The sequence below is a fragment of the Coturnix japonica genome, chromosome 2 (assembly GCF_054131305.1).
Source record: "Coturnix japonica strain WE chromosome 2, WE-NBRP24, whole genome shotgun sequence".
Classification (NCBI taxonomy): Eukaryota; Metazoa; Chordata; class Aves; order Galliformes; family Phasianidae; genus Coturnix; species Coturnix japonica.
Genome location: NC_140664.1, coordinates 62,265,465 through 62,292,324, shown reverse-complemented (window position 1 = coordinate 62,292,324; position 26,860 = coordinate 62,265,465). Strand labels below are relative to the sequence as shown.

General features: G+C 36.9%; 1 protein-coding gene across 4 annotated transcripts in view; it reads right to left on the bottom strand.

Annotated features, from left to right (window-relative positions):
* The window catches only part of LOC107309859 (amphiphysin), a 99,039-nt gene that overhangs the window by 40,568 nt on the left and 31,611 nt on the right, over nt 1–26,860 (bottom strand). For all 4 annotated transcript variants that reach the window (XM_015855003.3, XM_032442549.2, XM_015855004.3 and 1 more), the window contains exons 2-4: nt 13,629–13,709; nt 3,422–3,476; nt 74–168 (exon numbers count right to left, since the gene is read on the bottom strand). In XM_015855003.3, the coding sequence (XP_015710489.1) occupies nt 74–168; nt 3,422–3,476; nt 13,629–13,709 (231 nt within the window). The remainder of the gene's footprint in view (nt 1–73; nt 169–3,421; nt 3,477–13,628; nt 13,710–26,860) is intronic.

Below are 26,860 nucleotides of genomic sequence, written 5' to 3'. Positions count from 1 at the left end.
GATCTCCTTGACAGCTCAGATGAATCAATTTGCAGTCAAAATACTACTACTTTCATCTTTCTACATATCTTACCTCACCAATCATTTTCACATCTTCTCGTCCATACCAATCTGGCTCATACACTTCATGGAGAGACTCTGTAAGCTTCTTTGAGGCATCTTGCATCCCTGTAATTAAATATAAAAAGGAATATGTAGGTGCAAACTACAAGGAACAGTTGATAAATATCTTCATTTTAATCTATGTGTACTCACTATACCGTTCCCTCTGGCATGTTCAGAATGTAATTTTCAAGAGCTGAAACAAAACCTTTATGTTCAACCAGCTCACCCAGGCTAATGAGAAATCTCCTTCATATCAGAATTCGCCCATATTTATGCATGAAAAAAAAAAAAAGAAAAAAAAAACCAAAAAAACCACTGCATTTCCTTCACTTCTGAGAATCTGCAAACTTTCAGTCAAGTATATTCCCTGCAAAAAGCATCAGCCAAGTCCAGCTGCAGTGTAAAGCAGATGCACATAACAACGTTTGGCTCCCTTGGTCAGAAAGCTTCAGTATGAAATTCCCAAAGGACAAGACCACTCAGGTGTCTTTTTTCCTACTAAATCTATACTGGGCTTATCTCAAAGGGATGTAAAAGCCTTCTCATTCTTTTTCATGTCTACAGGTATAAACATACAATGTTAAAGGATACATTTTTTTTTTTGCATTTTAGCTGACTTTCACAATGAATATATCTTACATAGAGATACCTTTAATGTATTAATCACCACTAAAGTTAAGAGCTGATTTACAGTTTTTTTAACTACAAGCCTGTAAAACCTTTGAAGTCTCCCACAGCTCTAAAAAGATCAAAAAAGTATCATGGAGTAGAGAATCTAGATGCACGTTGCCAAGGAGATAGGAAGAGGCAAAGACTGAGGCATGAGATGACTACAACTATGGGAGGTAGCACACAGCTTTGTCAGTACAAACACAACTGATGGGTAGCAGACATCAAACTACGATTCAGGTTAAATAAAGTAGAACATATAGACCATTCAGATTTACAACAGCTTCATTATATGGTTTCACTGGGTCCTTAAGTAACTAGTAGTAAAGGCAAGACTGAACCGAGACTAAGAAGCACATGTGATTTAGGGATGGAGTCTGAATATAGCAAAAATTCTCTTTAAGAATGTGTGCTAATAAACCTCAGAAAATGTTAGATATATTAGAACAAAGGTGTAAAGGGCTCTAAAAAGGCTCCTTTGCTTAAATTGTGGATGGATCTCATACTTTCAGCTTCCAATATTCAGTCACTCAAAAGTCATGCAGCAAAATGGCAGTTTTTACTAGAGCTGACAACGTTCCAGCTTCATAAAATGCATTTGAGAAAGGTTAGCTATTTTGCCATTTCTTGAAACACTCTAAAAAGTGAACCCTATAGGCTGAACTGCTTTTCTTCCATCTGTAAGAACACAAAGATATCAAGTGCATTTATATGATCAACTTCTTTCCCTTCAAAATGAACTCCTGATCACACTGTACTTTTAAAGCCCAGATGTCCTATATACTGAGATACCACTTTAGCGCCTGAATATCCATAGTGGAGGTTCGTATGCTTTTCTGAGTAGCCACCCCAAAATTTTTGATGGTGTCTATTCTTCAAAGAATAGCAATTGTAGCCATTTTCTGATGATCTCTGCCACCCAAAATGTTGTTTTCACCATCAGCTGCAAGGATGCCCCAGGTCTGTGTATCATGGAGTGCTGCCCTGGGCTGCTGTCCCAGTTTGCAGCAGAAATGTGTTCCAGCATATGTGCCAAGGATGACCACTAGTGGCTTGTTCACTTTGGAGAATAACATTTTTTAGGCTGTTATGAACTGCTTATGACAGGGTCTTTTTTAGGACAGAAAGATAACAAGGTGTTAGCAAACACTTTATATTCCCAGGGAGAAAGCCACTCCAAGTTATTTTCAAATATGGACTTACAGGCTGCAAGAAAAGAAAGATGTAGAACAGAAAAGCACAGCTAAAAAGGAAAAACTTGCACAGTGAAAAAATTCATATGAAGTTAAAAGTAAAACTCAGTAGAAAGAATAGCCCACTAGATAGGAAATAGCCCACTAGATTGTAAGCCAGCAAAAGGATCATTAATGCACAAAGTGCAAGGAAAAGAGTCAGAAAGAAAATGAAACACAGGGAGGGGGGCTGTTGTCACCAACATGGAAATCAAAGCAGCATGTAAACTGTCAGCCTACATGACAGAGAAGCCATCTGGTCAAACTGCCTCATCACACTGCTTCTGGCTATGCATACATCTCATAATGTGTGTGGGGAATTGAATGACTGAAAAATTAGAATATAAAATCAGTATCCAATGGGTCCCAAACAAATGAAGAATGTTGAAATCCCTTCCAATCTCCTTCCATCCAAAATAAACCCAAACACTGTGCAAATCCCTACAAGGTGAATTACCTCTTGTCTGGTATAGGATTCTCCTTTTCCAGCTCTTTCAGCAAACAATAGAAAATCAAAGATACTGCTTTGCTCTGCATTCTACACTTACTATCAAAAGGAGCTTCTGTGCTTGTTAATGGCTGCTGAAGCTTTATGACACACTGATTTCCAGAAATGTGGGAACTGGTTTATAACATTTTTCCTGCAAGACTGGAGTCAGGCCAAAAATATGTATGTATACAGATTTTCTTTATATCAAGAAGTTATTAATGAATCTACAAATGTCACAGACTCTTATTCCCTTTCATTTAGGACCTTGCCTCCAGCTCCTCTGAAAAGAAGTGGGATGATGGAGAATAATTGCTGGATATAACACTAAATTGAATATACTGGATTTATGAGCATCTACTGGGATTTAAATATCACTTTACTTATTCTCTGATATTTAATCACTGAGCTTCTGCTACTTGGATCTTTATTATTAAGGGATTACATCCTATTTTCAGTCTTGATAAAAATTATTTTGAAAACAAAAAAATAGATCACAACATCTTATGGAACATGATTTCAGAAAGAGAAGACCTATTATCCAAATAGTAACACCAGGAAATGTAAGGAAACCTGTAAAACTGCAAGGGATCTCTTGCCTTGCATGGAGTATTCTGTATTATAGCATTTGCAAAGATGAGTAATGCACAGATTTTGTTGGTGCTTTGGGCAGCAGATTTGCACACAGAGGACAGTTGAGGGTAAGCCATGCGTGCAAGACTATGTATGCACATGAGTTGTCATCAGAAGAAGCAGAAAATCTAGCAACAGATTAAACAGCCCATGCCAGATCCAAACCAGAAAAGTAGATTATTAATGACTAAAGCAGTTGTACTTGTACTTGTCCTTGTATATCTTAAACAAGAATATTTATCTCACTTTTTATCAAATTTTCTTTATGAAAACAACTTAAAACATAAAAACTCACCTTTGATGGCTGCTAAATATGCTCTCAGCTCTCTCTGGAGCCTGGAACCCTCTGCCTGGAAATGAAAACAAGCAGACAAGAAAGACAACTAGTAAGTAAAAAAACATTACAGTTATGTTATTGTAAACAAGCTTCAGTTACATTTTACACACATACTGTATGCCAGAATTATCAAAAAAAGAGCAATTTCATGAGCTTCCTGATGAATAGTTTTACATGATGTAAGCATTCAAGATGCAACTAATAGGCCACAAAATGTACTCTCTATGCTAAAATTTCTGATTTTGTTTAATCAGTCACTTGGATGGAGAAGAATACCAGTCAAAGAACAGTAGGTATATTTTACAGCTATAGTCCAGTTTAAGTCAGCCTGGCTCATGTTCTAATAAGGACAAAAGGCTTATTATTTTTTGAACAGTATTCCAAATACTGTAACACTTTATAAGCATACATCTCCTACAAAACAATAGTGTTAGTAATTACGTTTAGTTTGTCTATGGTATCCTGCAGTTTGCTGTGAAGTCTCAACTGTTCCTTTAGCAAATGCATCAAAAGGATCTTTCATTTTCTTATACCAATAGTCTTTTAAATACTCAAGACTACAGAGGAGAAAACAGTCTGCTTTACTTTATCTCTGACTGTGTCACAGGTTGGACTTCACAACTCATAGGATTTACAGTAAAATCTGTACTAAACTACAGCACATAACTTCATTTCTACAAAGCTGTTCTCCAGGACACTTACAATAGCCTGAAGATTTTGGAAACTCTCTGTGCTTATTTCCTACCAATATCCTTAAAAGTGCTCATTTAAGTGCTTAGAATCCATAAGAACATCAGCCTGCAGCACATTTTCTCACATAAAGCTACACCATATGGAATCAGCTGCAAAATATGAGCGATGGTTTTAGAAGTTTTCTCATGTTTCTCATGTGATACACCTCAAAAGGATGTGTGTGTGAATAAATCGAGAGGCAGTCTCAACTGGTATGAACTGTTATAACTCTACTGAAGCCAAAGGACTTCTGATGTCTGTAAAGGACTTGCCATTAGTGCCATCAATGGTCGGGGCATTCAGAGGCAGAGAAGCATAAGAAACTCAGATTGAAAGGGATCATCTTGGTCTTTCTCAAAAAATACTTACTTGCACAGACTACTCACATACTGCAACACACAGATTACATATACCAAACTCACTTGCCTGTCCCAGCTCCCTTCAGGGAATTCAAGGCCTTTATTTCTGAAAATCAAATGTCTCTAGTTTGCAATGTACCAGAAGAAGAGAGCACATGTTCATGTTTTATAGCTTTGGAAATACTAGATTATATACATGGAAAAAGACCTAAATATACTACGAGAGCAGACTGAATTCACTTATGGATTCAACAAAATGAAGGCAGCTTACACATTAATTTTATCTCTAGCAAAACTTTTTAAATCTAAATTTATTAATCAGTTAAATTCCGAACACGGGAAAAGATGTGTCAGGATGAAGTTAGAGAAGATGTAGAGTGACAGTAAAAGCACAGGAGTGCCTAGCAAACCCATCTGTCTTTGGTTTGGGACTACTTTCAGTTCTCCAAGGAAAGGCAAGACCTTCCCCTGCTTTAGGACTGAAGTTGCACATCAAGGAAGGGGTCAGACAGGTACTGGCTGCAGTAATCAGGGAATTAATCCTTGGATTTAATAATTAAGAGCAGTGGTATCTTGATGCTGTGTCCCTTATGAAAATATACACACATACATCTTCATATTGATTAGTGAAAAGTACCATCCAAACAAGTAGCAGCACATTTTATTGTCCTGTGTAATACTGTAACATCCTAACACCAAAGGCAATCCTTTTTCTACTTCTTTCCATGATAGAAAGGGAGGCAAAGAGGTGGCAGAAGTTGAACAACACTGACAGAGAGGAAAGGAGATGGCTGAGTTTCTCACTCAAAGATCTGAAGAGGGATATCTATAAGCACACAATAGAAAGAGGGAAGTTCTCCTTTCGTACACATCATTGTCCTGGGAAGATACCTTGTGCTTTGAAGTCATGCAAAGGTAAAGAAATTGTCTTTCCAATTTGTACACTCTCTAGCATGAATGCTTGTATAGCCTCTTAACTTGTGAAGAGAATGGGAAGTAGGTTCAGCAACGAGATTCTTCATCATGGTTTACCTGAACATGTATCCTGATGGTAATAACTTTTTAGTTATTAAAAATTTCTGATGATTTGGAACCAGCAAAGGGCAGCTAGAACATTCTGAACTCTGTTATCTGCCTTTAATTCCAGTACAAGCCCTGTATTTACTCATACATGTGACACTGTATCACTAAGAGTAATTTTATAGTAAGCTAGTTAATTTACTGTAAGCGGCATGTAAAGGCCACAGATAATTCAAACACTATGTTTATAACTGGACTGCTGTAGCATTCTACTCCTGATATCCTAAACCACTGTAAGATCTGGGCTTCGTTAGTGTTATGAGTCATCAGCAATCACTGCTTAGGAGAATGTTTAAGAAGTCAAGAAGCTGTAAAACATGATGCAAATATTGTGAAATAGCTGCTGCTGCAAATTCTGACAATTTATTCAAAAGAACAATTTTGAACATGGGTCTCCCTAAGCCTATCTTATTAGTAAGTCACAAAGCTGTTCAAATAGATAAGCTACACAGAGCCATATGAAATTTTCTTCATCAGCAAATGTTGTATATGTGACATTAAAGTACCCACACACAAGGGCTAGCTTTTCATTGAATTTGAGAGCAAACCTCTCAATTGCAATGGTAACAAAACTACACCTTTCTATAAAACAACAACAAACAAATTTGCATAAGAAATCTTTTGCCCTGAGAATCTTGTGGAATGTGCTTCTGCTCTACACATTTTACAAAAGTAAACTCCCTATTAGTAAAGGCCATCTACTTTTATCACCTAACAGAATAATTACTGATCAGAGACCAAAGCCTCAAATGTCTTCATTAAAGACATCACTTTCACTAATAGAGATGCAGCTTTGTGAAGGAGAATGAAAAACAAATGTCATTCTGCAGATGATGTATTCCTCAGAAATGAAATTTCCCAAGACAGCACTGGTGCTTCACTTCTTATTTCATAATTTGTTTTATTTGTTTAACATGATGCAGCAAAATGAGTCAGAGCAAGAAAAGTCCAGAGGGCTATCTTGATAGTGTACAGAATAGCAAATTTCTCATGATCTGGCTGTTGAGAACAGCAGACATTACTCACTAGGTGCCAGCAACAGAAATCAAGAGATCCTAGCTCACCTGGTCAATCTCAATATGCAGATTACAAAAAGTCTGTCAAGCAATCCAGGTAGCCCATACAGATAGATGAGTGGTGGAGTGTGCTGACCACTCAAGAGATCTCTCACTAGAAAAGTCAGCAGACCTCTGAGAGTGATAAGCAACAATTTCTTATTTTGAACATTATTGCAGAGAGTCAGCGCTGCTTGTCAGATGCTCTTTTCTACTGTCTGCTCTTACTACACAGTGAGTACTATGTAGCTGGTAGAGACACAGGTACTCAGTGAGATAAAGAGGCTCAGCATTTCAGGAGCATCCATTGTCTGCAGTCATAGCCCTTACAGACTTTTACAGGAGCATTAAGCATTTTCAGCAATGTTGATTTCTCAGAATATCTATTTTTGGGCTTATTTTGTTAAAGAACAGTATTTAGGTATGTCTTAGTACTGGAATTAAGACATTTATAGCATAGTCACTTTAGGTTGAAAGTGTGAAAGGACCTGTAAAAACTTTTAAATACTAACACCATAAAAAACAAGGTTTGTGTCCTTAATAGCTTATTCATCAGAAAAAATTTTTCCACTCAGAAATTAAAGGCCATCTTGTCTGCACATAAGCTGGAATTGGATGACCTATTTGTTAGGCTCATTCATTCACAGCTTTCCAGGAAGAACAGAAGACTATGATTTTTCCATCATGTCACATACAGGATGTAAACACAATACATCTTTAATAGAAAGGTCAGAACAGTATGTGCTTGATATCAAAACCAAATAAATCACTCCACTTCAGCAAGAGTTGAATGCACTGCCAGTGCTGAGGCTGGAGCACTAACTTGTCCCATAGAAACACAGAACAGGTAATTCTTAATACGGCTCAGAGTCTAATACTGAAATTTCTGCATGAACACACTGGGGAAACTGTTCATATGAAAGCATTATCTGTATCGCCAGGTAGAGACCCTCTATTGTAATGTGCAGTTATTAGCTGCAATGTACAGCATGGTTGTCACTCCATTTGCAAACAGATAAGTAGTATCTACTTGATGAGTCTTTTAGGAAAAGTATAAATGCAAAGGTCTGTTTAATTAAGTGGAGCTTAACAATAAAATAGACTATTTGGATGCTTCCATAATTCAATATGAAATAGAACTGCATACTCTGTACCCTATTTTGTTTTTCTCCCCTTTATAGTTCCTAGAACTTACTTCCAAATTTAAGTGTTTTTTTTGTTTGTTTTGTTTTTTCTTTTTTTCCTCAAGTAAATATATTTCTTCTTTTCTCTTTCTACCCACTGTGTAAGAACTGGTATTTGAACTATTTCTTTAATACACTGAAAATGGAGTTTTTTTGGTATGCCAGTACCTACCAAGATAGCACCAAATTTGTGGAAACCCACCAAGAAGGCTCAAGAGTAAGAATTTAATCATTCTAGTAATGAAGTGACAACATGAGTCAAAGGAAACTGCATCAAATCAATCATGCTCCTCAAAGAGCTTGGACTAACCAATAAAGTATCAACTTTACAGATAAATGCCAACACCCTCTGCCTCATAATAGTACTGGTACCCAACAGTCAAGTAAGAAAACTCACTGCCCACTGCAGTGATCTACCATTCTACTTTTGACTCCGATGAAGACAGAGCAGAAAATTCTTGGTGTCCTCCCTCAATAAAGACCCAAACCTTTTGATTTCTATTTCCAGTCCCTCACAGCTTAACATCTCCCTCCCCAAGCTAGGATTCTGTTTTCATATCTATTACATAAGCCAACAATCATACTCATGTTCCCTAATTAGAGCTCAAACTAATGTTTTCAATGGATATTTCAGGCCTGCAAGGTCAACAAGTGTAGACTATGAGAATATGCATGGAAGTATTGTACTCATACAGACATTCTGTTTACAGATTTTCTATACACATATTTTCTGAAAACAGCACTTTCAGAATAGATTGCTACCCACAGATGCATATTAATAACAGTATTTACAAATGACATTTATAAGCTATGTATTAACAGGTCTAGTAGAAAACTGTTCAGAACCATTTATAGTCAACTGGATTGTGCTCTGTTGGTGCACTGAATTACAGAGTCCAGCTATGCCAACTTCCTCCAGGGCTGGTTATTTCAAAGAGTTCCCAAAAAACCATATTCCAATCTGCTTCAAAAATAGTCATAAATAACTTGATCATTCAACCTCACATCCTGGGAGAAAACAATTCTCTCAGTTACCACAGCTGCAGACGCATAATTGGTTAAATCCAAGGGGTAATCAGAAGCAGCCCAGTGTGACTACAGTTTAGACTTTAGATTTGGGGCAATCAAAAAAAAGTCAAAACCACTCACTCAGCATAGCTGCCTAGTGTCTTTTGGGTAACATATTCACAAATACATCTGATCCTAAAGGAGACTCCCAGCTTTGTTGGATGGTGTTGGGGAGCCAGGGAGGGGCCTCACAAATGTCAGTGGGTGCTGACATTTAGAGAACTGACTCGCAATCCTCATGGCAACCATGAAAGGGGCTATGCAAGGAGCCACAAGTGACAAGAGGTTTTACTAAAACACTTCTAGCCAAGAAGGGGATGAGTCAGACTCAGGTGCTGCCTAGTATGTCTTGAGTCCTTGTGGGAAGCAGGACGGGAGAATGCATTTCTACAGTATGGCTCAGGGTGGCAATAGATGGCTGGGTATGAGCTAAAATAGAACTTCTGGGTTCTGCTGTTCCTGAGTAGGACTGATTAGGGCCATTAAGGCTATGGGTGCCCCAGAAACAGGATGGGTTGCTGTCTTGGTTCTTCTGATGACATTGCCTGGTTCAACACAAATGAAGTAAAATACAGACACCTACATTCAGGTACTGCAATCTAGAAATGGGTGAGCATTCCAGTGACAGAGTTCAGCTATCAAAACGTGTCCCTGGAGATGCCAAGGTGTGCTTGAGAGGACTGCAGAGGCACATCCAGTGACTGTGTATAGGCCATGAATATCATCTTTGCTGTCTTAGGGCACTAATAAATCATAAAAAGTCAGTGACATGTCCGACGTGAAAAGAATATTTCAGCATCTGTTAACTGCCCCACTAAACAGCTTCAAGTCAATGTCATGCCATAATAGGCAGCTAAGCATGCTTTCATGAAATGAAGGACACAACATCTGAATTGTTACCAATTACACCCACAGAGCAGCAGCTCTGTGAGATGCACATTAAGTAAAGCAGGACACACTTCTGCTTGCTTAACAGAAACAAAAAAATACTCTTCATTTTCACCAAATTCTATAAACCAACAACAGCAGCATTCAACATTTTGCTTTATTCTGACACTATTTCATAGGCAGATGAAATTTTTTTAATAGCAGCAATTGGTGTATCTCTGTGCGCACACGTACAATATATAATGTTAATAGTTTAAAATTTTTAGTGTTTAAGCTGTAGTCTATAAAATAAATCTTATAACTATGTAGGGAAAAACAACAAGAGTAAATATGCACAGATACGAAATAGAAGACTGATGTTTTACAAGTGCTGAGTCATTAAAATATAGTACGAAATAAGAAAATTCTTACTGAACTTCCTGCCAGAAAAAGTGCAAGATGCAGTTGCTTGAATGACGATATCTACAGTTATAGAGACACAGAAATTTTGGACTTGACATTTTCACAGAGCAGAGAATTATGCAGGCACTCTTTCTTTTTTTTTTTTTTTTCTCCAGAACTTTAAAGTCAGTTAAGGAGCTGAGTGCTTCCAGAATTAGCTGTGCAGAAAGAAACATGTAAGTCTCCAGTACATTCTTGCAATACACTGAAAATCCGTGCCACACAACTTTATATAAGGTTTACAAGTTTTGTTTTAAAGTGGCAGTTTCCTGTTCACAACTTAAGTGGAAGGTGAATAGCAGTTTTACTCACCGCTAAAAATCAAATTTTTTTTGTGTTGGTTTTAGATGCAGTAGCTTACTGCTTCTGACAGGATAATATGGAGGCTCTGTAGAGCTACTATTCTCTGTTCTCTCCAGACATGGGATGACTCAGTTTCTCCATGGTGATTCATCTGGTAATTCAGCTCTGAGTTTCGTGCCAAAAAGGGGGCCCTTATCCAGCTGTGTTCAGATATAGGTGGGAATGGACCACAGGGCAGATTAAATGATGCTGTCCTACATAAATTTATATTGATCTTCTGGATGTACCCTTATATTTAGCATCCTGCTGAGTATGGTAAATACTTATCATCCAGTCTGCTCTTCAGGCAAGGAATTGCTTATTAGGATCTCAGTTTTTGCATAATTTGTTTCCTGGACAATAAGTGCTTTGCTCTTTTTCTGTCCTTTCCCTGAGCTGAACTGGGCGTCCTTATTTATTATCCTTGGAGAGCATCAAAACAGGATAACTCTATCCATAAAACCAACTGACCTCCAAAGTGACATCAAGTCAATAAGGTGGAGAAATAAGACAAATAGTCCACTTTAACATCTTTCAAATTACCTAGAGCCCACATGTTGCTAGCTCTGGCAGCCTTCCTCAAAACCAAATGTAGGAAAATGAGATAGCCAGGAAATGGAGCCAAATCACTGTTAAATGAGATTGCAAGAAACACAGTTATGCCTGAACTTTCTCTCAAGCCACCTCTGACACAGGAAGGCTGACCATAGGAAGCAATCATTGAGAAAAAAATAATTCTGGAGAGAACTGGAAAAGATGGTGCAGTCGCTAGTAGGGATGGTTCTGCTTGGAAGCCCACACCAACTGTTCTGTGGATATCAACACAATGATTATGACCTCATCTTACTTTTAACTCTTTAATACCTTGAGTACAATTTTCCCTTTTCTAAAGGCTCCAGAATTGCAGAGGTAACCTTGAAAGCCAGATTGAATGTAAACCAAGAAGACATGTCTGCTTGAGTCCACAGAGGACAGCAGTTCTGCAAAATGCAGATCACTAACAGTGATAATTCAGGTTCACAATATAATCCTTCGAATCTCTGCATTCCCAGTCAGTTGGATATCAAAGAATGGGTGAAACTAAGAAAACTTAAGCAATTTATTTCCTTGTGATTGGTGTACCTGGCAGAAACAGCGTTTTTACATCATTTCCCCCCCTTGTATTTGAGGAGCTGAGCAAAACAGAATTATTTGAGAGAATAGACTAGAGGAACACAGCAGCACACCTGATTAGTTTAATAAATGTACAAATGATCTCTCATTTGTTATGCCACTGGATCTAACTTTAACTGCATGTGTCACTCAAAAGGGTTGTAGTATTGCCTTTGGCACTCACTCCTTACCCATTTCCTCCCCTGGCCCCAAGTCACATTTGCATTCAGATTTAGCACCAGATCAGCTCCTGTGGAGTCCTTGCTTGACTGCTGATGTACTGAGAGACAGTAATAAAAGGAGGAGGAAATAAAAATGAAGAAATGTTAAGATCCTCCTTAGCCCTTGGCAAGACTTTCAGCTGAAAAATAACATTACAGAAAATTCTTGGTAGAGAATAAAAGGAAAAAAAACCAAAAAACACTTGAAACATGATTTTGATGATAACAACTATTTTTCTCTTTCATCTCTCTTTTTTTTTAATTGACTCAGAGGTTGCATCTAAAAATACATCCCACAGAATTCTATTTTTTTCATGGGGATACTCCAGCTGCTCCTCTCCTGTAAGAATTTTACAGATTCACCTTATTTCTAGTAAAATAGTTACTAGCTGTGCAAAGATCTGTGTTATTGAAAACAATTATAAGCTGCAATATAAGAAAAATCAGAAAGAAATAAAGAAATACACTATTGATATCTTAGCAGATTTGGAAAAGAGGGAGGTGAAGAAAAGAGAAAATGACATCTCTTTGGGGCTTCAAAGCTTCTGGATGCTTTTTCAGCCTTATTAAATCCCAGTATCTACCTGACCTTGGAAAAACTGAGGAAAGCATCACTTTCCTCAGAGAAGCAGTTTCTTTTACTTCCCACCATCATCATTTCAGAGAAAGAATGAGCTATGTAGCCCAGTTGCTCCCAGAGCCTCCCTCTTTTTGTAGAGATTGGAAAATAACTAAGTCACTGTAAGATGCAGAAGAGTAAATTAGTGTCTGAGCAGTGAGAGATTTGTATTTATACAAAAAGGACAGAAATGCATGTGGTAGATAGGACTGACTCAGCGTAGGAATTGCAAACACTAATATGAATCAACTTTTATGTCATGTGAAGTGTATGCGAGTATTCTCTCGCTCTTCAATAGCTTCTACATATGGGCTCTGAAAGACAGCTCATGAAGGCTATTGATATCTCTCTTTATACTTACATAACAAGATTATTTTCTTGGTGACATTAACATCTTGGAGCTAAAAACTCCATCCAACAAAGTGAGGAGTAATTGAGGTTAGACTTCAGGACTGCATTGGCAGTATGTTATAAACTCTTCAGAGAAACAGTTTCAATGTATGTATTTACAACATTAAGAGCAATTGAGTCCTGCTGCCCTGTAGTGCACATCAGCATTGCCACCACAGCTCTCATCATCCCTGCACTAATGACAACACATAGCAGTCTAAAACTATTAAGCTATTCGCTTAATATAAAACTAGTTTTATTACATACCATAGATGAAAACAATCCACAGCATGAAACAAATCATTTTCTTTGTCAGAAGGCAACTACTTAGCTGTAGCAAGCTGAAGTTGGATTCTGTTCTAATTTACACTGTTGAAAATGTGCTTACACTCCAATGATCCGAATGGCATGACAGATTATAAGTTATTAGAATACACCTGTTTATTATGAACGTATTACATGTTTATATGAACAAATGCAACTAATCTTTTTTATTTTTAATTTCAGAACAAAATCTTACACTCACATAATTGAAAATACTTTCTTTTACCTGTTACCCTTCAACGCCTTCTTCAAAATGAGCAAGTTAAAACACACTGCGTTATTCTTAACAGAAACCAAAACAGTAACTGACCTCCTGCCGTTTGAAATTCTGAACGTATTCTTCAAACTGTTCATCCTTTGTTTCATCTGCTTTTCCTAGTTTTTGAAGTACCTATGTTGGGAAAAACAAAAACAGATCAATATTAGCATCACAAAGCAAAAATGCTGTTAAATTCAACATGTTTGTTCATTCTGTTAGGCTGAAATTGCATTTCGTTTCATTGAAGCGCTACGTGCACCGCTGTTTAAAAAGTTCACCTGTGAAACCATTGTTAAAAATCAAATTGTGACTGCAGAGAAAGTGGAATATTTTGTGTGCAGAAGCAGAAATAGACTATGAGTGGGCACGTGTGTGTTAATATACTTAAAAGAATGGACTTCCTGGAGGAGAGTGTATGTTGTTTTTGTTTCTTTCCTTCTCCTTTATTACTATCATTTTTTTTCCTAAATGAACCTACTTTCAGCAAAAAATTCCAGGGTCTCAAAGCAAGGAAGAATTAGATAAATTTGCTGGCACTGCAAGTTCTCTTCCCATTTAGTCAGACTAAAAGTCAAGTCATATTTTTTTGACTGCTTATGACTCATTACGTCCAGTGGTATTAATGTTATCCCCAGCTGCATGATTTTCAGCATTAAATGAGAATAAAGAATTGCGAGGTTGAATCAGAAACTGGTGCAGCTAATGCTTATTTAAAACTTCTGTTATTTCATATTTACCTCATTAATTCAGAAGTTGACTATCATCCTTTAAATAATAAATACACTGCAATATGTCAGCAACAAAGGCTATTCAAGTGATAGCAATCTCAACTCAAAAGTAAATTAAACTGCTAAACTTTATGCAGTGTTAAACTACAAAAAATATGTTACTAAATCACAGCACTGGAAAGTCATTTTAACAATGAAGATTTACATATAAAAGAAAATAGGTTTTACCCTTGTTAAAAAAGAAACAACACCCAAACTTCGTAGAACACTGCTGGGGGTGTTCAAGGAACGATTGGATGTTGTGTTGAGGGACATGGTTTAGTGAGAGCTATTGGTAATAGGTGAACGGTTAGACTGGATGATCTTTTAGGTCTTTTCCAACCTTGGTGATTCTATGATTCTAAAGGAATAAACCATCTCAGAGAGTAATATTGAGTTTGCTCTCCCAAGCCAAAGCAACCAGCTTTTCACAGAAAAAGCAAACAAACAAGCAAAACAAAAGAAACAACAACAACAACCCCAACCTAAAAATCCACAATAGTAGCTGATACTGAAAATAAACATATAAATAGCCCCAGACCAGTCAAACTTTGTCTCATCTAATTTGAATTTAAATTCCAGTCTGCCTGGAGCCATAAAAGCCAGAAGGCACAAAGGTGCAAAAAGCACTGCTACAATGGAAACCAGAGTTAAAGATGATCAAAAGCTTGATGCAACACGACCTGTGCACCTGGCATGTGGGACTTAAAGGAAGTTTTGACATATTTACAGCAGAAAGAAAGAAAAAAATTATAACAGGGAAAAAAAAAAGACTTTTCCAGACATAGTTATATTTTATCTTTTCACTCCCATGACTCATTTGGGCATTTTGGGTTGCTTTTAAGTCCCATAGATCTCATATATTCTCATCACCAATCTCTTCATAAAATATTAACAAGTATAACAGACAGCTTTACAAAGGAATCATTTAATTTAACATTTCAAATAATCACAGGAGTACTCATAGCTCACTGTCACCAGTGAGTCCAATAGTATACCCCTGGCTGCTGCGTGGCTTTGATCTGCACCAAAAGGCTCCCTGGAAATCACATTTTCTCTTAAAGCACTGGCTGCCAGTGAGGTTTCCCTCACTGAACCACAACATTCAAGCTACGTGCACAAGACCAAGTAGCAGGCATGTTAATTAGAGTCAGAGAGATTCATAACATACGTAACAAACTAGGGCAAAAAAAGTTGTCATTATAAATTCTTTCATCTTTACCAAAATATTCACAGTACACATTTATGTCTCCAAATAGATGTTCGGGTCCAATAGCACAAGACTTAGAGGGAACAACCAACATCTAAGAGAATTAGAGGGAACAACCAACATCTAAGAGAATTTCTACATTTTTTTTTAATCTCATCTCCAACTTTTAAATTCTTTTTACTTTCAGCTAAATAGCTGAACTGGGAGTAAGAGGTGATGTTAGCAGATGGCTTCTGTAAACAAGCAGGAGAACCAAAGCTTTTGCTGAGAAATTCATGGCCCAGAAGGGCTAGAATGAGACCTGAGCTCAGAGAGTCCAGGCCTGGCAACTAATGCACTTTTTTTCTTAGCATGCCCACACAGAGAAATAATGTTTAGGACTAGGTTTCAGAACATCCATCAATGAACAGCCTATATTACTGGAAAATTTTAAAGATTATATAGAAGATGTTGTACTGAGGAACATGGATTAGTGGGAAATATTGGTGATAGGTGAATGGTTGAACTGGATGATCTTAGAGGTCTTGAGGAACATGGATTAGTGGGAAATATTGGTGATAGGTGAATAGTTGGACTGGATGATCTTAGAGGTCTTTTCCAACCTTGATGGTTCTATCATTCAATGAATCTCAAGAAACATTCTACAGTCAACTATTCTGTAGTTTTCTGAAGAACATATAAAATATCTGGTGAACTTGATCTCCCTGTCTAAAACAAAAATAGGCAAAAATGTACCACATATTTTATTTAATTAGCAGAACTTATAACAGTTGCTTTATTTTTTTCCTGATTGAACTGCAACTACCAAATTTGATACTATACAGTCCACATGATGCACTGAGTTATGCTAAGGAACTAAAATATATTATTATTGGTACTGAGAATGAAGGTAAAAGCTAAATTTGATGGTAAACCTCAATTCTGTTGAATGAATACATGTTCTGATTAATGGTCTGATAATATGGTATTGAGATAGATAAATGACAGATTCAAAACATACACAACATACATCAAACATATCTGATATCATTTATTAATATTTTCATTTGCATATTTCCATTTGAGGATACTGCATTTTCAGTTGCCACTTTGGAAGACAATAAACTTAACAGTTTCCCTTTTAAGTTACTTAAGCACTTTCATTTACCAAAATTAATAAATTTCAGACCTGTGAAGAACTGAACTGCTAGAAAGAAAGCATTAATAATTGGCTGACCTTGAATTAAAATGATGAATTGTGTAAGGACTGTAAAGTAAATATTGCTAAGTGTCTCCAACGTGTCAAAGAAAGGAAATGATTATAATAGAAAAACTGACAGACAGGATTGAGTACACTTGACTATATTGAAAACTCGTATCTTGTGGCAAGGATTACAGTATTACAATAGCTGCTGAGACTATCATTCTGAAGGGCTTTTCCATCCTGCTTTACAGAAGTTTCTCAAACTGTGGTACTTCAGGGTGGCAAGGGGGGAAGGAGAGAAGTAAATAGTGATTTTCAGATCTGAACCAAAGCTAAAAAGGAGCTGCGATATTCTTAAAGTACAACCAACGTGTTCAAAACCACTTAAGGCAGAAAGACAGGTTTGCTCAGGTAGGAATACCCAGGACAAGCCTTTATCAGAAATTCACAACCTGAAAACACTAAGATAATCTAACTTGTCATAAGTACTACTAAGTAAAGATATTACAGAACAATCCCAGTATGAATAGCAAAACAAACACCTTTAAGTAAAAGACCAGAAGTCACTGCCTTAAATCTTTTGAGAACAGCAAATGGCTCAGGACCTCAGCAGATGAAAACTCATGCACCTATAACACTGTTCTACAATACTGCTTTAAATGTAACGTTCTTCTCTTCTACAACATGTAAAAGAAACACTAAGGCTGGACAAATAGTACATTTGCACCTTTGTAGTGCAACAACATTAAGTAGTTGCAGGATGGTACATCTGGCAGAAAGGATTTTAGAGATACGCATGTGCAAACTCTCATAAGCATTTGTATAGTTGGAATAATACAAGTGTACAGTTGCAATTACAGACTAAATAGCCAGAAGGTATCTAAGGAAAGACTCATCAGTGCTGAGGCTTTCAGTTAAGATGGAAGCTCACCAATGTTGAAGCTCACCACAAGAACTCCACAAAGAAGCAATCTCCAGAAAGAGATGCTACCCTAGTGGTGGTCAGCCCTTAAAATGGGATCTAGGAGAGACCCCTTCAGGGAGCACAGCTGAATTACCTTCACCTGTTCTCCCACAGCTGACTTGTTGCCTGCCTCAGATGGTTAATCAGAGGTTCAGGCTGTGATCAACCATTTCCCTTACAGGATTTCCAAATATGCTCACAAAAATGAGTAAGTATTTGTTCAGTATAAAAAACAAAATTTTGAAGTAAGTGTCTTATGAGTTACATGACAAGAACACTTGTCTGAGGTGGAATAAAAAAAGAAATGCAAAAGTTTGGAGTAAACATGACCATATTTCAACTTATTCAACAACAGAGAATTATAGAATGACTTATATTGGAAAGAACCTTAAAGACCACTCATTTTCCACTACCTGTCACGGGCAGGGATACCTCCCACCAGATCATGCTACCTAGGGCCCTAACTATGCTAATACTGAATGGCTCAAGCAATGAGGCATCTATAGCTTCTCTAGGCAGCCAGTTCTACTGCCTCACCGTGCTCATTGTGAAGAATATCTTCCTAATATCTGAGTTAAATCTCCCCTCTTTCAGTTTAAACCCAATGCTCCTTGACCTATTTCTGCCCTCCCTGATAAAGAATTCCTTTAGGCCCCTTTATGTACTAGCAATCCACAGTGAGCTCTCCCCCAAGCCTTCTTTTCCGCATCCTGGACAAGAATCACCCTTCTTTGATCACTCTCTTTTTTCTCAGACCTGCAGTCTGGATCATTATCATTACTTACTGTAAGAAGTGATGAAACTTAGTTCAGATTTTCAGGTCAATGCTAGCTGATCTGTAGTTATCATTCTATTTGCCCATGCACACATGTAGTATTAATGATACAGAGAATCCCTGATCATTCAACATTCTGCAGTCAGTTCTCATTGCTATGTAATGTATGTTGTATCTCTATTATTTCCATTCATTCTCCAGCCTCCTGTTCAGGGCTTATCTTATACTGTGTATAATAATCCTTATTTGCCCATTTCCAGTTGAATTTTACTGCTAAAGTCTGGACATAGTGGATCACATACTAGAAGAAAAGCCTCAAAGCAAACTGCAATTTGGGAAAATATAATTAGCAGAGGAATGCAACTGCTGTCCTAATAGATGTCAATTTCTGCTGCATGGAGACAAAAAATCATATGCTGAACGTATATGAGATATACAGAACATGTATGAGATATGGGCCAAGAGATGGAAGTGGAACCAAGTGCTCACCAGGATGGAAGAGCATAGAAAGTATTCTACAGGTTAGACTAAGTACCTGTATGACCTACCAATCTCTCTCTAAGCTTCCCAGGAGAAGATACTTAGGGAGGATACAAAGCAACTATGCAATGGCAATTCTGAACATTCTTGAAGAACCTAGCAAACTGTTTAATGATCTCCTAGTGTGGAATGTTCAGGTTTTAAATCCCTGCTGGATTTTTCCTAATGACAGTCCTGTCCTTGCTAACATTAAGTAAGGAATTTTCTGTTTGCATGAATGTTCACTTTCTCATGGATGTTTTTCTTTTGTTAATTTTATGTCAGATTTTGTTTGCTGGTGCTTTGAGTGCTGAAAAGTACTATGATGTATAGAAGTAGTTATGTAACAAATGGGAAGATTGATAAATAATAACCAGACAAGCATAAAATGCTATGATATGTTCTCTTGAAATGAAATTGAAAGAGGGAAATGTGATCTTTCTACACAGCCTAAATGACAAATGTGAACATTATGCTATGTGAGATGATTATAATAATTTTTCTGCAAATTACAGAATCTAATTGTACATCATTGCCCAGATGATGTTAAAATACTCTAGAGAGGGCTACAAAATAAACACTATGATTATTTTCAGAAACATCACAGTCTTCTACATCAGTCCTAGGTCATTACAGTTAAAGCCAGAAAGAGAGCACAGACCTGCAGATCGCAGTGTAGCACAATACTAGACCATTTCTCACTACTTTTTCCTTCAGGCACTCAGAAAACTTGCTATACTGTAACTAGACACCTTTGCAACATTTAATATATTAGGTGGCTATTGTTCTGCCTAAATGGATTCTGTGAGGTTGAGCAGTACAGCTTAGCTGGTCAGTAGGAATTTAAGGAGACTTAGAGAACTTTGGAGTTCTGAAGATTCTGAAGACTTGTTTTGCTGGTGAGAAAAGAAGAAACGTTTACAGCAGTGGCTAAGTGTTGCTAAGGACTTTTTCCTGCTTGTTTCTGGAGACTTGCATGGAGTTTAATGCTGTAAGACCCATAACTCTCCACATGTATTCTGAAAGGTATGCATAAAAGATAGCACAGCTTCAAAGACCTGCAGAGTACTTCAGAAATGAAACTCTGGAGAGGCAAGCCATGGAACTAGTTTTCCCTAGTGTGCTCCATGTGACCAGGCTGTATAATAGGGAAGGGCGTCCAGGCAGAGAACCTGGGGAGAGGCACAGTTGATGACCTTCGTGGGAGGCAGTTTAAAGAGAAAAACAAATTGAAAAGAACAGTTAAAAAAGACAAAGGGGAAAAAAAAAATGAATTAAAAAGAAAGCATTACATTAAAGGTAATCTAAAACAAAACATGAACGTTGAGAAGCTGTGACTCTGATATTTCATTTATTGTTCACTTTACTACTGGGGAACCAAAGTACAGTGACAGCAAGTAACTTCTTCACCAACTTCAGAGAAATTTAGTTACAGCAGGGCACCGACTTCAGACTAGCATCTTAACTTCTGGCCCTTCCTCTTGTGAAAAGGAGTTTCTTATTACAGATATTTGCTGTGTTTAGACCTATACAGAATAAAAGAGGAGGAGAGAATAAAAAAACATCTTAAAGACTGGAAAGACAATATGTTTGCCCTTCTCTAGCTATTAGTGTTTGTATTTCTTGAAAAGATTGATCACTTCTTTGGTTGAAGGGGAGATAAATTTAACTGTCTGCACAATAGCAATAACATCCTTAGCTCAATTTCCACATCCATTACTGCATATCAAATAAATAAAAAAACTGTTCTGCTGTGTTAATAAAAAATCCTGTCGGTTGGTATTACTTCTGCGTAAACTTACTCATCTAGCTGAAGGTACTTGGACCAGTATCTCAGACTTGTAGGACCTATTTGTGCATCCAGGCCTAGTTAAACTCTCCTTATCACATTTTATTTCCCTCTTCCTCACCAGCTCCTTCACTTCCCCATTCCCTGATGGTTTATCCTCTACACTTTCTATTGAGCAGATACTTTCCTCAAGTGTGCACCCTACAATAAGTACTAACAAGAAACATATTACTTTCCACTCTGCTAACTGTTAGCTCAGTTCATGTTATAACTTCATTTAGTCAGCCTTCAATCCACTTTTTGCCCTACTTGGGCTGCAAACTTTTCAAAGCAGTGTACCTGGTAATTTTCTTTTGCTGTATTGAAGACAAGGCAATATTCACCTTGATTTGCTTGAAGACCCTACACTAAAAGCCATGAATAGTAATATCTTTTCTTACAGTGTTTAAATTTACCAAGAGACAAGCTAGTTATTTCACTATTTACTTGAAACTCTTCATACTCAGAAACTATGAAAGAAAACTCAAAGCAGCTATTCAAAGTTGTTTTTCTCTGTATTTTCAAAGCATAAGAAATAGCATCAAACCAATTGTAGAATTACTATTCACAACACTTTCATGATCCAAATATGCTTTAAAAAAGGAGTAGAACAAACAATCTTTTTTCTTTCTCAAAAACTAATTTTTGAGCCTCTGGAAACAGAACACTGAAAAAACTACAGCGATGTTCAGTAAAAAATTATTTAACCTGGAAAAAGCCATAATACCACTAAAAAAACTGTCTTTTGTACAACAGTGCTACTAAAGCTCACTCTTGCACATGGAAATTTATTTACCCTACTGTAGTCCTCAGCAGCGGCATTCTGTTACCTTCAAATTAATCAAGCTTTTCCTGGGTCAAGAAGAAAGTTTTCACAGATAAAACTATGTTTTACCTGTGGTTAGCTTAGTTTTGCTTTCATATTTATGTATTTAAATTCTACCTTGAAAAAAACAACTTTGTCCTTTGCAGATTGTCTCTCTGGATTCATTGTAGCAAGTATTCATATATTTTCTATCTGTCTGTCTGATGGCAGTCAAATAAAAATAATCAAGCAAAAAGCTTTTCAGTAACAAAGCCAAATAAAGATCACATTCAAAATAACAGACCTTGAATTTAAAAATGCACAGGCATTCTTCCCCTGTCTAGTTCAACAGAATATATTTAGCAGATTCCTATTTTATCCTTTTTAGCTCTGATGGTATGCTTTCAGTGGAACAAAGAATTCATAAAGAAACTTGCCTTTCACTTTAAGTAATGATGCTTTTCAGGCTATTTTCTATTCACATTGCAGTACCTGACTTTCTGCACTTATTTCCAAGATCCAGGGATCACAATTTCTACTGGTTTTGATCAAACTCACCAAACAGAACCAATTTATAACAAGAGAAATGGATTTTGACACTAAGTATATAAAGAGTGTTAGTATTAAAATATGTCTCTACAGTAGGTTTACATGAAGTCAATAAATTCCATTCAGTAACTTCATAGGCTCAAGGTTACTTCTAATAATAATAAAAAAAAAGACAAAGGTCAATTTACAAAAGAATGTGACTTCTAAAACCTGAAGGAAGAGACAGAGAAAAAGATTCAAAAATAAATAAATTTTCTGCAAAGGTAAAAAGAAAAGAAAAAAAAAAAGTAATATTTTTGGGTATTATCTACTCGCCTTCTAAATTAATCCATATGCTGAATGAAGCAATACAGCTGCCTAATCTTGACTGCCTCCTCCAGTCAGAGCTGTGACACTTCCACAGATATTCTGACTCCTTGATAAAAAAGTAGTTTGAGGCTAAACAAAATGATAACATTTCGTCCAACATGCGCAGAGGTGCAGTTATTGTCTTCCCTAAGGCCCCTTGGTGCCCAGTCAAGACTGAATTTCCTTGTTGAAGGCACAATGCAGTCTTTACTACAGGACTGATAGTAGAACCCTTTAGAAGCAAAATCAAGAGTTTTCACCAGGGTTTGGTGGTTTGCCAACAGAATATCTCACCACCTGTTAGACAGTTTCATGTCATGCCACACATAGCAATGAAGAACATTTCACCTCATACTTTGCAAAACATTTGCCAGGTTGATGTTCATCTGTGGAGGAATTTACTGTTTCTTCATGGAGCATGAACATACTGCAAACTACATACCAGTGAAGTGCCTGACATAGCATCATTTGCTATTGAGTTACTTTTTATCTTGATGATGTGCCAATGCTTTCTCCTCTACCCTCATGCAAAGGAAAAGGAACGGACCTGAATTTACTCCCCTGTTGGTGGAACGGTAATCAGATCTCCATTTCAAATAATTGAGAACATTATGTCCCAGATATATGAAACAATTAGATCACATATACTTATTCATCTTGAAAACTCAGGATATCATCTATATTACCCAGGCATTTCTTTCATTCTTTTTTTCAAAATAGCTTTTTTAAAAACTCACTGATTCATGAGAGATTTATTTTACTTACTGAGAGCATCTGAGGGCATCTCATAACAGTCACAAATTCCCCAAGACAAGATTTATAAATGAATGATTAATCTAGCATAACATGGTAGCTTTGACTAGCACATAATACTAGTCAGTACTTCTGAAAAGTTACCAGCTTCCCATCTCATGGCTTTTTAGAATTATTCAACATTTTTGCACTACTGAAGGTCAAAAAAACCTAAAGTATTCTGGAGAAGCTCATCTTGCACAATAGCACATTACTACATTTCTCTCACTGATAGCTGCTCTCAGGAGTTTATGTGCATCATTTCTTCACACTTAGCCCAGGTCATGGTCACCTGGTACTTGAAATGATTTAGACATTATTTCAAAACCAAGGAAGATAATAACCACACTGATGCAGACAACTGAGGTTGGAGAAATAACACAAATTAAACAGGACTTAAAAATGATGGGCAAAAGTTAAAGAAGGCTCTAAATCAATTCCAATTTTAGAGAAGTCTATCAGCCACAGTAGCATAAAATGCCTGAATTTTAGATCTAGATTTTGCTTGAGATGCTGCAAGCAAACATGGCCCCACTCTCTGCTGCAAGGTTAGAGATGAGACCTCAGAATTAGCCCTTTCCCTGGCAACTCCCATGGACATAGCTCAGAGCTGCTGCGCATGGAAATTAGTGTGTTTTGGGTCCACAGCACCTAGGGCACAGGTAGGGCTTTACAATGAAGTTCTTTCTTTGCCAAGCAAACAGCAATCCTGTTCTACTTTGCAAAATCAACACATGGAGCAGCTCTCTCATAGATGCTGTTTCCACACAAAATGTTGTCATGAAAACTGAACATGTCCCCTGATGCCAAAAAAGAACTGGCATGTGAACACTGTTTTTCCAAAGCCCTCACAGTGAGAGATGCCGTGTCCTCCTGAAGTCCCCACTTAACTGGAGCCACATTCTCACATGTTTTAGTGGATTTTATTTGTATAAACACTGAGCTAAAGGAAAACATCAGCATGATCATTGTGAACGAACTCTGGATTTTGTAAAAATACATTTTTGATAAACTGAGAGATAAAAAAATTATCACAAACTAAGTGATAGGAAATACAGAAAATTACACTTCCAGAGCTGGGACAAAACAGAATAACAGTTAGATGGTGTGGCTATAGTCACCTGAGCATGCTGGAGGAACAGCTCCAGCACAGATGAGCTGGAATGCCTTTCATTAGCAAGTGCTATGAGACATCTCAAACTCTTCAAAAGCAGATAATGCTGAAGCACTGCTTCAGTGTACAGCTCCACAGAAACCTTCATCATTGCAGATAAGGAAGGACCTTCTTCCAAAGGAAAAGGCACAGATTGACTATTACTGAAAATCACTGGGGATATAGTCCATAGCTGGATACAGCAGAACACTAGGTTAACAGCCTTCACGCCTTAAGTATCATGGAATGGTATGGGACTGTTAAATGCCTCTTTTTTTTCCTTTTGCAAATCAGATGTGCTGGTGTCCTCCATTTAGTGGCAAGGTAGAAAAAGTGACCACTGTTCTGCTTAAAATAGTTTTTAAAAATCTAAACAATTCCTGCCTGCTGTCTTACTTTTTTTCTATGTAAAGCAAACACTTTGACTTCAGCATCACCTCCCAATAAAGTTTTCTAATGTTGCCTTATCCTCTTGGCTTTCTGCAGACTCTCTACAGTTTGTCTCGTTCACAAGAATCTTCACATTGCTCAAAGCCCTTGAATTTCCTTTCATTTTTAAATCTTTAAAAATTGGCCACAGATAGGGAAACAATTAGAAAAAACATTCAATGCATTACAAACCATAGAAAGGTAGACTGAAAAAGATAGCTTACGTGTGAAAATGGATCAAAATATCCTCACTCCCAGAAAAAAAAGACCATAAAAGAGATTAAGCTAAAACAATTTGATAGGCTAAATCCTATGGAAAAACATGTACATTTCTCATCAAATTTTTGATTTGAGTTTGGATTATTCCCTCATTTATACAGGGAAGAAATTGAGACAATTCCTCTACAACTGAGGAATGTGTCAGTTTGTAGTTAACCACATAATATACCAGCAGGAAACCTTTGAAATGAATTATTCTATGATGTGCTTCAGCACCATGCCCATGTATATAATTCTCACGCAGCAGCAACAACTGAACAACACAAAGAACTAAAAAAGCACATGTGTGAGAGTACAAACATATTAAAAGGGCCAATCTTGATTTTTTCACTGGTGTGATAAGATTTGGGAATCTGGATATGTGAGAGAAAGAGGCAGGATTAGTTTCTCTATCACTTCCAGAAATAAAATGCTGCATATGGCAGTGCCTGCTTAATACTGTCTATCATACCTACTCAAGCTGTCATAGTTCTTATAGCAAGAAATTAAAATTCAGTTTAAAGATCCTGGTTTAAAATAAGGAAAATCAAAAATTGCCGTGGATAATTCTGTAAGTGTTTGGCCTGATTAGTTTACTTGATTCATTTATTAATCAAATACTATCCTTGAAATTTACAACTGTGTCAAATAGTTTTTGCAGTATGTAATTTCTTAATAAAGACATTTTTAGAGTGATTTTTCTTAAATTCTTCCACAAGGAATGCTTTTCACAATTGAACCACAATGGCTTAAGAAGGCAGGCAGAACTACATGCATTTATAAATATAAATCTAACCTCTGGCTGCAGCTAACAAATGAGAAATGCATGACATTCATAACATTTTGTTCAGGAATATAAAGGAGTATGTCTAGGAATACAGATGTATTTATCACCCAAAGGTACTGAAAGAGGTTGCAAGTACTTCAGGAAACATAATATTCTTGGGTGTCTTTAAAAAGTTTTGTCTTTTTATTTAAATGTGTAGAGACATTGTTTATGACTAAGGAAGATCAGTCCATGCATTGTAATAGCAGAGTTTGTTTAATGGAATAACTGAAATCATAAGTCCAAGTATCTCACAGCTGCTGGGATATATATTTCAGATAACTCCAAGATTCACCTGACTGAACAAGATCAGTTTTAATTATACAATACTCTTCAATGTCTGTGGGATTAACAGTAGAAAATGCTGACTGCTGGCTACCAAGCTACACAGAAGGGATGGCTATAAAAAGACAAAAAAGAGAGGAGATGCACCAGTTCTATGATAGGCAAATTCTTTTTCTGCCCATGATGCTGAATTATTATAATAAAGGAGCATTATAAACCTCCTGATTCAGCATACCTATGTAAATACCAGTCCTTCCATCCATGTCTCAGCTCTTTCAAGCAGCTGAACTCTACTGTCCAACTCAGTCCATACAAGATGGTACTCTAAGACAGCAGCTCCCAGAAAGACTATGGTTCCAGGGAAATAAATGATTAGGTTAAGAGCCTTCTCATCTACTATCACAGTAAAAAATATGCCAACTGAAAGATTTAATACACTCCACAGCACAAGGTCCAAAACAGCTGACAGTTAGAAGCCATAAAAGTTGTTCAATATTTTGCTTCTATTATAATTTACCTGAGTACTAAATTATACACTGTAAGATTCAGTCCATTAAATTTTTCCTAATGCGCATGTCAGAGTACAGACAAT